Raw genomic sequence first — 11,939 nt, forward strand, 5'->3', positions numbered from 1 at the left:
ATGCTTTGAATTGCATAGGATATAAGAATGATTTAACATGTGTAACTCCTAGTTACACAAGTCGTACGAATGTGTAAATTATAGTTACACATGCTATATGCATATGTAACTCTTAGTTACACTGGTCACATGCATGTGTAACTACTAATTACACATGCTAAAATGAACAAGCATTACAACCAATATATTACATATTCCAGGTACACAAGCCATATGGATGTGTAACTTCCTAGTACACATCCATTTTTGTAGTCCTATTTTTATGATTGCTTTTAAATTCGTTTTATAGTTTATTCCTATTTTTAATGTGTTCCACAATTTCTGTTGTTTAAGAAGCTCACATCGAGATTTTTTTTATCAAGGTGACACAGTCCCATGAAATAGTGTTTATGTAGTGTTTCAGTGCATATTTTTATTGTTCTTTTTTCAGATTCGACACTAATTGAGAGTTACACTATTCATTTCATGTATAACTGCTAGTTATATTTCAGGTTACACTAGTCATTTCATGTATATTTCAGCTTTTCCACATGTCATTTCATGTATAACTGCTAGTTACACTAGCCAGATGCATCTTCAATTTTTCTTCTCTTTTATTTTTGTTGTTCTCTTAAATACTGAATAATATTTGTTTGCATTATTGTTTTGGCATTGGTTCATATGCCTGTTCATTGTAACTGTTATCAACATTAAGCACTCTTCTGGACTATTTTTTGTTGTTCTCCTAAATATTGAACAATATTCTTTTGCATTTTTCTTTTGACACTGGTTCACGTTTGTTTGTTGTTATATTTCAGGTTTCCGATAAATTCATGAAAGCTAATTGCTTATTTGTGGTATTGGTCTCGCTGGAATTGAAGTTGACGATGAATACACGAGTCAGAAGCATGTGTAACTCTCAATTACACTAGATAGATGCATATGTAACTCTCAATTACACTAGACAGATGCGTGTGTAACTTCTAGTTACACATGCTAAAAAATTATTATAAATGAATATTAAAGTAATACATGTATTTTTGGTCTGCGTTCTTTTTAATGTCTATATTACACATGTCATAAAGATGTGTAACTTCTGGATACACATGTCATATGCATGTGTAACTTCTGTTTACACATTCACACTATACTTTAATAATTTTGGGCCTAGATTTAATAATTTTGGGCTTGACAATATATAAAAAGGCATGAATGTCTTTTAATAACTCGGGCCTAGATTTAAACTTATTTTAATTAAGGGCCTCATATTATGGGTTATCGGTTGGGCCTTACCCTAATTTCCCCCTCAAATTGTGTACCTGGGCCGATGTATAGTATAAGCCCAATTTCCATTCCCCTGTACGTGCGAACCAATGTGTGAGTGTGAGACACAGGGTGGACTCAGACACTGAAATACTAGAAGCGACCTACTGTGGGATTGGATCAGGATCAAGAGTATAAACTTAGAAAAGGATTAATGTCGGGATTTTAGAGAGAGTGAAAAATGGAGTTGGAATCAATTATTCAATCTTCAATTCCTACATGGAGTTCAGTAAGTCATATCTTAAATCACTTCGTCAGTGCATTTGTGTTTTATTTTCTTATATTCAACTGATCTGATTTGCTTGTTTGATTTCGTTATGCCCTAGGTATGTATACTTGTCTCCTACTTAGTTTACTTAGGTCTTGCTGGATCTCTTCTTCCTGGTAATGATGTTCCTGGTGCCCTTTTACAAGATGGTACTCGTCTCCGGTATCGCTGCAATGGTTAGTTAATTACTCACTTCATTCAATTTGGTCAACATTTCAAAATTTAGTTGATTAATTTGTTCTTGATACTAATCTTTGATTTATTTGTTGTTCTTTGCAGGTCTCTTAACTCTTTTTCTTCTTATTGCGTTACTTTTATTTGGAGTCGTTTTCGAGTTTATATCGCCTACGGTATCTCTCCCTCTTACTCTTGTGATTTATAGAATGTGTGGTGTTTGTTGCAGGTTAAATAGAGTGGCATTTGATATTTTTATGGGTTTTCATTTGTGTGAATGTGTGATTACAGGTTATAGCTGATAGAGGACTTGAGTTACTTTCTACAACTTTTTGTTTCAGTGTTCTGGTAAGTTCAGTTTATGAATCATTGTTAACTATCTTAACCAGATGTGTGCTTATAATGGGCAATGCATTAAGTTGTTAAACTTTAAGTGAGGAACTACGAAAGCTCACTAGTGCATTTCTGTGGTGTGTCGTGTTACAATCAACTATTATATTTGTTCTCATTTGGGCTGGTCAATTATGGGATGAGATTGTACATGACTGACCAATGGCTTCACGACCTTGAGCATTAAAGAAATCATCTCTTAGTGTGTCTGCAATTGCATAAAACAGGATTCAAACTTCAGACTATTGTAGACAAAGTAGTTGTGCTCCTTTAAAACTAGTCCTTTTGCATGGTTTCCTGTGAATTTGCATTTTGTTTCTTTACTTCAAAAACAGATACACCTGTTCAGCTTATTGAGATAATTCGTGCCCTTCAATGATTTTTCTTTCCTTCCCGGTTTTGTTTTCTTGTGGCAGGTGACATTGATACTCTATGTCGCTGGTTGCAACTCTCGCGCTAAAGGTTCATCTCTAAAATCACATGCCACAGGAAATTTGATCCATGACTGGTACTACCTTTCAGCCTTCTATTTGTTTGAATTGATGGCCATCTGTTATGAATTCCAGAACTGTTGTCACATGGGCAAATAACTCTGACTGTGTGTCACATGGGCAAATAACTCTGACTGTATTATAGGATTTATCTTCCTAGATAATGCAACATGCATTAACTTGATTATTACATTCACTGCTGCATCCAACAGGTGGTTCGGGGTACAGCTGAATCCTCATTTTATGGGAGTCGATCTGAAGTACGTGGTCTTCCTCTCATGTTCCGGTTGTCCTTCTCCTTCTATAGGCAATAAGTTCGAGGTTCTAAGCAGAACTTTGTTTTGCAGGTTTTTCTTTGTTAGAGCTGGAATGATGGAATGGCTATTTATTAATCTCTCAGTTATGGAAAAAAGTTATAAAGATGGCAGCTTGGGTCAATCAATGATCCTTTACCAGCTGTTTTGTTCGGTACTAATGCTATTCACTGGCTTATATCAAATATGTTTCTTGTGCAATTGCTGAAGCTTGTATCTTTATCTTCTTCTTTTTCAGTTGTATATTTTGGACTACTTCTGTTTTGAGGAGTACATGACCTCCACGTAAGTCCAATACTCCTATTTCAGCAAATAAGTATTTGTTGCTGTGTTCGTGTCCTCTCCTTGATTGTATGTGTAACTGTTTGATTGGTTGTCTATATTTTAGTCAAATTACACTTTCATTTGGTCATTGCCAGTTGGTTTCTGTGAACTATTTTGGTATTATCTACAGAGCTAATCCATTTGAATGTTTTTCTTGTTTTAGATGGGACATTATTGCAGAAAGGTTGGGCTTCATGTTAGTATTTGGAGATTTAGTGTGGATTCCGTTCACTTTTAGTATCCAGGTATGTGACTGGATTGTTGGCCCTGTCTTTCATTTGCTTATAGCAGTATTGTTAAGTTACCTCCTGAGCAACAAAGAACTCAATATCATGCGTTCTTCAAACATATCTTAACTTGTTAGAACACATAAAATTGTTAAGTTACCTCCTGAGCAACAAAGAACTCAATATCATGCATTCTTCAAACATATCTTAACTTCTTATAACACATGCAAAAAATATTTTAATATACTCTGGCAAGACTCAAAAGAGCATATACCATATAGGGCATGGAAATGAACACTTATCTTTAGAGATGTATGTTTCTTTGCCGTGAAATGAAAAGTTATCTAGTACCGGTCACCTCTTGACTACTTGGTGAAATGTCTTGATGCTACCTGCGCTGAGTTTTAACAATCTGGGTTCAGTGTATTCCCTCCTGACAACTATTCCTTCATTCAGAAAGTACTCTGTTGCTAGCTATACTGTTTCCATTCAAGTGTCACCTACCATATGCCTGGTCGTAAATAGAGCCTGATTTTGTTTCTTTAGGGTTGGTGGCTTTTAAGAAACAACGTGGAGCTACCAAAGGCTGCTGCTGTAGTGAACATCTTAGTGTTTTTGATTGGGTAAGCAACTCTTACTATCACCACTCACCATCTTGTAACGCTTTTACTATTTATAAATCACTTGTTAGTTAAATCACTAGCCTACAAAACTGCAGTTACCGGATCTTTAGAGGAGCTAACAAACAGAAGCATGACTTTAAGAAGGACCCCAAAGCTCCTATATGGGGTAGGCCCCCTAAAGTTATTGGCGGAAAATTGCTTGCTTCTGGTTACTGGTAAAGTTTCGGTTCGGACTACAGTTTCTTCCTTCAGGAAACTATTTTTTTTTTTTTTTAATTCGTATCTGTTTTTGATGATTCGGTCTTCCGAAGTTTTTCTGTGACCTAAGGATAGTATATTGGTGCAAAATTGCTTGCTTCTAGTTAGTGGTAAGGTTTCGGTTCGGACTACAGTTTCCTCCCAGGAAACTTAAACTTGTATCTGTTTTTGATGATTCCATCTACCGAAGTTTTTGTGTGACCTAAGGATAGTGTATTTTACATGCCACAAAGATGTCATTTATTATATGCCTGGGCCAAACTCTTGAACAAGCATATATACACATCCCTAAGACTCTAAGTCTCATCTTTAGTTCCATTTCGTGTTTTCTTGTCAAGAGTGTCCTTATTACTGTTCTGATAATTGTTATTTTTGCTGCAGGGGAGTGGCAAGGCACTGTAATTATCTTGGTGACTTACTGTTAGCACTATCCTTTAGCTTACCTTGTGGGGCCAGGTAAATTCTCACCACCCAGCGTATTTTCTACCTGATCGCACAATGGTCTAACTTGAATTCACTATCCACGGATTTTGTCCTATCACCTTTCCGTTAGTGCTGTTGTTAAGCTTGGTTCTGTCTCCACTCCTGCTCTCGATTTCTTCGAATCTGAATTCATCTGTATCTGCTGTAACCATAGTTTGACCCAAAAATGAAACGGCTGGTAAATGGGATGAGTTACTAGTTCAGGTTCTAATATATTGCTCATTTCTGCCTCAAATGTTTTTGCAGCTCCCCAGTTCCTTACATTTATCCCATCTACCTTCTTATTCTTTTAATATGGAGAGAAAGAAGGGATGAATCACGGTGTGCACAAAAGTATCGAGAAATCTGGAGCGAATACTGCAAGCTTGTTCCACATAGAATTTTGCCCTATGTTTACTAGTCATCTTCAAGAACTTGTATTCATCATATACACCTCTTCCCTGCCTTGTATGTAGGCAATGCCAGATGTATGTATTGGACGTCAGAAGGAAAGTTTGATGTTTCACTTTGTGTATTACTTGAATATCTTTTTGCCGTGAGTATTTTGAATTGTTAGTCATCTTAAACTCATTTGTAAACTGTAATTTTCTTTTAGTTCTTGTTGTAAACTTTTCAGTCATCTTAAGCTTATTTTCAGATCTCTGACAGGCTCACCACAACTTATCTTTTCATGAAATGTAAATGTGACTGCAATGCTATTGACCCTTAACTTCATTGTTCTAGTCATTTACACTAAACTCACCCCAGCTTTGTCCTTTCTGATAATAGTCGAGCTTAAGGCCTGCCTTACACTTGCCGTTACACCTACTTGCAAAGCAAGACTAAGAGGAGATAAAGAATGTGAGCTCTGTCTCATCTTGGCCCCATCCTTTGTTTCTGAGCATCCATAAAGCCTTCTATCTTTTCTTTTATAATTTCACAAGGTGGAAGAGAAATATCAAGTAAGTTTCTCCACAAAGTGACCGATTAAAAGAATAAAACCAAATTAAAAACCTAAAAAGTTAAAGGAAGTTGAGGAAAGTGAATGTGGTCCTTCCTTCTTAGGCTGCATCAGTGGAAAGATGGGATGAATAGTTACCCGAGTGTGATAAAACTTTAGTGCAACCCCATGAATTCAATCTTCTTTCTACTATTAAAGCAAGGGTAATGGGATTGAGAGTCTCTTTCAAAATGAAAGAGTTGATCAAATTGGACCAAATTAGGTCCTATTATGGACAGAGGGAAACCCCCTTTCACCCCAAACTCGATCACATTCTCTTTCATCCGAAGGAGTGAGTGAAAGTCTTCCCTATACAACTGCCGTTTGAAATATATATAGGAAAAAAGGCAAACAATTTGGCGTATGCAAATATAACGAAAACAAAAACCAAGCTGTTTGCCGTTTAATTTATTTTTCTTTTCAAACGGCTTTTGATTTGCCGTGCAAGTATTTATGTACGTTTAAAGACTAACTTTATCCCTGTTTCAATTTCAAAAATACCCAACACTATTTGAAGATATTTTAATCTAATGGTTCATATCAACTCCATATGATTTTTACTTTTGAAAAATTCTTTCTGTACGTAGTCGCTCAACACTTTTAATGGGTCTACTTTGGCCTAGCGGTAATGATGTGGGAGGCTCCTGAAGCACGTCCAGCTGTTCTGATCAACAATAACTTAAAAAAATGGGTAATAATTTGTCGTCCAATTTGGTTCTTTCATAAAACATCTAACAGTTTGCCGTATAGGCCCTTGTCAACTCCGTCCCATGATTGATTTTTCACTCTTTCAGATAAAGACTAGCTCGTATTAAAAGAGATAGACTCTTTTAAAGTCTATCCCATAGCCCTTGCTCTAAAAAACTTATGCCAATTACCAAAACTTGGTCAATGAGTGGCTTGTACATCTTTTTCGAAGACTGTTTAGAAGAAAGACATGTATTATTAGTCTTACATTTCGAAGACTCTCCTCATGCCTTACGATGAGATTAGTAATAAGAACCCTTGAATTTTGTTTCTGTTATCCGTAAATTTTATCATGCGAGTTGTATTATTGGTTTTCCGAAAAGGATTTCGCATCAAATGCAATGCAAGTAAAGGACAACTAAGGGGCAACCTTCAGTGTTTGAACTGGAGATTTTCACTTCAGTGTGTTTGACTGACGTGATAACAACCTGCGCCACGATACCATGTCTTTGTTATTAAACAAGATTGGGTATATCTGGATTAGTTGGGATATACCTAATAAAACAAAATAGGATCATTAGGAAGTAAAATTCGGAGCCGTTATTCATATATTTTGACTGAATTGCTCTGAAATGATTAGCATTAATTTGATTGATATGAGAGAGGAAAATAGAGTGAAGTAGTAGAAGAAGTTTTTGGGAGGAAAGTTAGGTTTTGAGAATTTTGTGATATGAGTAATTCTAATCCTAATTTTGAAGTGGGAGAGTCTCCTATATCTCCTACACATGAATATGTGTATGATGATCTCCATAATCACGATGAAATGGATTATATGCATGACGCTCATTTTTATTTTCCTCAAACACGTCTTACTTGGTGAAGACTGTGATTTTTACATTTCTAAATCGTTTGAATAAGCCTTTTTTCTTTTAAAGTTGCTGCCCATATCGTCACGGTCGACGCCTGTCTAACCTTGAAGACTACTATAGTTGGCTTAGTTTTTGTTAACAAACTTGACAATTTTTCATGAGTGCTATTTAAGTCGACATTGTTTTTGTAAATAGAAATGTAATGACGGTTTGACGTTAGTTGGAGTCGTCAGGGTTGATAATATAAACCTTGTCGACCAAATGTCTTTTATAACACATAAAAAAATGTTGTAAAATATGAATTGGTCGTCAATGTTCGGTATATGTCCACCTGCCGACTATTTTTCGGTCGTCAATATAATATATGTCGAATGTATCGGTTACTATTTGGTCGTCTAAGTTTTATCTGTCGACCTACCGATTATTTTTTGGTTGTTTATGTTCTATCTAAATTGTGATGCTTTTTTGTAGATTGTATTGGTGGTACACGATCATCCTGAAGCTTACAATATTAAGAGGTCTGATACTTTCGTGTATTATGCTAATGATTTGGAATGGTCGTTTAAAGACGAAGCAGTGCATTGGGTTGTTGAGAAAGCAAAAGAGAAGACGTGCGTTCTAGTTAAAAACACCCAAAAAAAAATACGCAGTTTGAAATGGTGTGCGAGTGTAGTTAGTCGAACGTAAATCATAAACGAAAGAGTTATATGTATAAAACAAATATGATGTACAAGACGAAGTCTAAGAAGTGTGGATGCGCATTCAAAATTATATTCTTGAAGAAAAAAACATCAACACGTGGAGAATGCATAGAGTTTCTATTGGTTGGCATAAACATAAAGATCCTCAAAGTCTTGTTGAATACCCCGAAGTTGCCAAGTTGAAACAACACGAGTTCGATCAAGTACGAACAAGTTAAGGAATTAAACCAAGTAAGCTTCTTAGTAAGTTAAAGAAGTATGACAAGAATAACCTTTCTTCATTGTCTATAATTTATGCGGCCAAAGCAACTATAAAAAGAATGGAAAGGGATGGTAGGAAGGTAATGCAAAAATCACAATTGGCTCACAAACACAACTACACGGTTAGACACCACGTGTCGTTAGAAGGGAGGGTGAATCTTATTTTTCTTGCGCATCCGGATATGATTCAATTGGCTCGGTGATTCTACCAAGTGTTGTTCATGGATTGTACTTACAAGACAAATAGGTACAACATGCCTTTGTTGAACATTTTAGGGAAAACCTCGGACAAGCAGTTATTCACGGTGGCATGACGTTTTATGGATCTTGAGAATGATGAGAGTTATTTTTGGGCATTGAAAACCTTGAAGATTCTCTACCACGAGGACGAAACTCTCAGGGTTGTAGTGACCGACAATGAACAAGCAATAATGGATGAATACCGCGAGGATAGTTTTTCCCAAGGCAAAAAACTTGCTTTTCATATGGCACATACAATGCAATCTTAGGAAAAACCGCAGGCATCAATATCCAAAAGACGAAGGAAAAGAAAGGTAGTAAACGTGCAAAAAGGGAAGATGAACGTCGTAGCAAACTAACTCAAGAGGAGTGAGAGGAAGATAAAAATTAAGAGGACGAAGAATTGAAAGAAGGTGAGATTAAATTTTGGTTATTCATGAGAGCATGGGATAAATTGGCTTGGTCGATGACCGTGGCAAGATATGAGATAAACTTGAAGGAGTTTGAGGATGATTGGGCACTGATTGCCCCAAAGTAGTGGCATATTGCAAGAGACAATGGTTGAGGCCACACAAAGAGATATTTTTGTATGCTTTTACTTATGATTATAAACATTTCAAACTTGAGTCCACAAGTACAATAATAATGATATCAATAAGATAAAAAAACAATTCGAAAAAAGTAGGCACCGAAAGTTGAAGTGTTGTTTGGAGGCTGACTTGTTGCTTATGGGTATACATTACAATGTCTCACCTTGGGAAATACATTTTATGATGAAACATCTCAAGTTGTATCAAAAGTATGATGAAAATACTATTTGAGCACGAATATAAATCCATCCGGACATGAGTATACCGAGGTGGAATACAAAGAGGAGACAACTAAGAATAAAAAAGGTCGTCCAAGGAAGGAAACAACCACACCAACGGTTTCAAATTTGAAACCAAATACCACTCCTCCTGTTGAGAGTCAAGAAAGTACGGAAGTTTTTGTAAAGAAGAGAAGTCGGCCGAGGAAATAAATAACCACACCAACTGTTGTACAAGTGAAGCCAAAGATTACACCTCCTATTGAAAGTCAAGCAAGTCAAGGAGATGCTTTAAGGAAAAGAGGTCGTCCGAGAAAGGTAATAAAATCGGTATTGAATGAGTATCTCATACATCTACCTCAAATTATTCGTGAGTTCGTTATTGGTACCGATGACGTTCCAAAGAACGGAAATTGTGGGTTTCTGTTAGAGCATTGCTCGATTGAACCCACAAGTTTTGTTATCTCAAGGTTGCTGTCAATGTTAGGTGATCAAAACTATATCTTGATTTCTGCTCTACTAAGTCAAGTTTAGGATATCTTAGAATTGTAGTTGAGTATCAGAGATCACCCTTGAAGACTGAAGATCGGCGAAGACATTTGGATAACTTCTATAGTAAGTATATGAAGACTGAACCATTCTATTTTACTCAATATACCATCATTATATCTATTAAGACCATGTCGTATGACTTATAGTAGACTTACAAAGAAGATGTTTCGAGTCAAGCTTGTCTTGTAAAAAATCTCGAAATATGATTTAACGATTAGATGTTCAAAGGTTCTTAACAATACTAGTTCTGAATTAATTTGTGGTCAATTAAAATTTTTCCATGAAAATGATTATATCTAAGAGAGAAATATGAACTTACTGAAATTTCTACTCAGGATAGGTTGACGAACCAGTTTGCGAACTATAGATATTTGAGATATAAAAATACAAGAAGACTGGCGAACCAGTTCGAAAACCGAAAGTTCAGTTGGGAACAATTCACAAAGCCGATTCGTAAACCGTGATGAACCGATTTATAAGTTGGATAAATTGGCAAGCAGTTGGCGAACTTGGTTCTAAAACCATAGTCAACTGAGTTCAGTAGTATAGTAGGGTTAGGTAAATCGATTCACGAGACGTAGCACCATGACTCGTGAACAAGCCCTACGGTCAGCAAACCGTTGTACCAACTGTCCCGGTAATGCTCAACAGATGCTTAAAGACTTATTATTTTAATATGTTTAGCATTGTTAGAACTTTATGTAAACACTTCTAAGACTTTATTGATCACTTGAAAATTTATGTGTGTGAACCATGATTAATTTCTAAGGTGTTCATAAGAACATAAAATAGCTTTTAGTTCTTTGGCTAACTTGCCAAACCGAACAGTCATACACGGTTCAGTAATTGAACCTATGCGTAAAGTTTTCTATTGTAGTTTTGTTGATGGGTGAAAATACTTCGCTCGCTTTTGAGGAAAAGTGGAAAGACGAGCGGTCGGTTCCTCGAGCGAGCAAATTGCCTAAACCTTTTGCAAACAGATGCACTGCAGAGGGTTCTTTGAGTTCGAGAGATCAATCTGTATGACTCCGGCCTAAACCAAGACAATGGTCGTTCCAAAGTCAATTTGGTCATAAAGAGGGATGAGGTTCGATCTATATGAGGGAAACTGAGAAGTGTGTGAGATCAATGATGATCAAGGATTGTGTATGTGTTGTAGGTTTCTTCAAGTTTTGTAAACTGTTGAGTTCAGATAAGATAAGTTTTGATTGAATTCTGCTCTGTCGATAGTTCTTCTTCAGATGATAATTCTTATCGTTCAATCTACGACTTATAAACTTATTTATATTTCAAGAATAATATACACATTGATCCCAGAAAGTGTGACGATTGCTGGAGTAAAATAGTGGGAAATCGTGGTTAAACCAGTTTCACGTGCATGGGAGAATTGGTTGATTATCTATCTACTAATTTTCCAACTCCCTCAACTTCTTGCACGACTTACTCATATTTCTCATCGTAGGTGTACACACGTGTCGTAGGCCGTCAGACCAAAACCCTAGTGAATATCCCCCATGTGACATGAATGTGGAGACTGCAAGACAGACGTGTATTTAATTGGTCAATTGTTGACTTAACTATACTATGGGTCTTAGCCTTGATGAGTCGAGCGTAATGAACAAATGTGGCATGCTCTAAGACTCATTGATTAAGGATAAGATGTCTGCTAGGACAGTAATGATGCACAAACATTAATCCTAATGAATTATGATACATTATTTTACTAGTTGAGGTAATAATGATGTTATGATAATTTGGATTGACGCGCGTCCGATGAGATTGCTCGATCATGGACCCATTCTGATATGTCGAGTATTCAACATGAAATTAGATGTTGCTGAGTTATGAGTTATCTAGAGTACTCATTCCTGATCCACTATGTCATGAATTGTCGAATGACAAAGTAAGATTAAAATATTAGTGAATATTAGATGATCGAACGTCCAATTGGATGGACGTCTAATGAAATATTGGATTATTAGTCAAGT

The 11,939-nt window shown here is 36.2% G+C and overlaps 1 protein-coding gene across 2 annotated transcripts; it reads left to right on the plus strand.

Annotated features, from left to right (window-relative positions):
- Positions 1-1,411: 1,411 nt before the first annotated feature.
- Positions 1,412-5,504, plus strand: LOC113298785 (delta(14)-sterol reductase-like). Of its 2 annotated transcripts, XM_026547613.1 has the most exons (13): positions 1,412-1,531; positions 1,629-1,746; positions 1,850-1,920; positions 2,036-2,092; positions 2,551-2,642; positions 2,838-2,885; positions 2,973-3,093; positions 3,178-3,224; positions 3,427-3,508; positions 4,037-4,113; positions 4,209-4,328; positions 4,753-4,827; positions 5,101-5,504. In XM_026547613.1, the coding sequence occupies exons 1-13, from the start codon at positions 1,484-1,486 to the stop codon at positions 5,252-5,254; spliced, it is 1,110 nt and encodes a 369-aa protein (XP_026403398.1). In that variant the 5' UTR covers positions 1,412-1,483; the 3' UTR covers positions 5,255-5,504. The 2 variants fall into 2 exon arrangements, with proteins under 2 accessions (XP_026403398.1, XP_026403399.1); XM_026547614.1 differs by lacking the exon at positions 4,209-4,328.
- The last annotated feature ends 6,435 nt before the right edge of the window (positions 5,505-11,939 follow it).

This window comes from Papaver somniferum, chromosome 7, assembly GCF_003573695.1.
Source record: "Papaver somniferum cultivar HN1 chromosome 7, ASM357369v1, whole genome shotgun sequence".
Classification (NCBI taxonomy): Eukaryota; Viridiplantae; Streptophyta; class Magnoliopsida; order Ranunculales; family Papaveraceae; genus Papaver; species Papaver somniferum.

Excerpts from the sequence above, each read along its gene's own strand:
- LOC113298785 (XM_026547613.1), top strand. The coding sequence starts at position 1,484 with ATGGAGTTGGAATCAATTATTCAATCTTCAATTCCTACATGGAGTTCA. Across the intron at positions 1,921-2,035 it reads TCGAGTTTATATCGCCTACG|GTTATAGCTGATAGAGGACT; the intron begins GTATCTCTCCCT and ends GTGTGATTACAG. Across the intron at positions 3,509-4,036 it reads CGTTCACTTTTAGTATCCAG|GGTTGGTGGCTTTTAAGAAA; the intron begins GTATGTGACTGG and ends TTGTTTCTTTAG.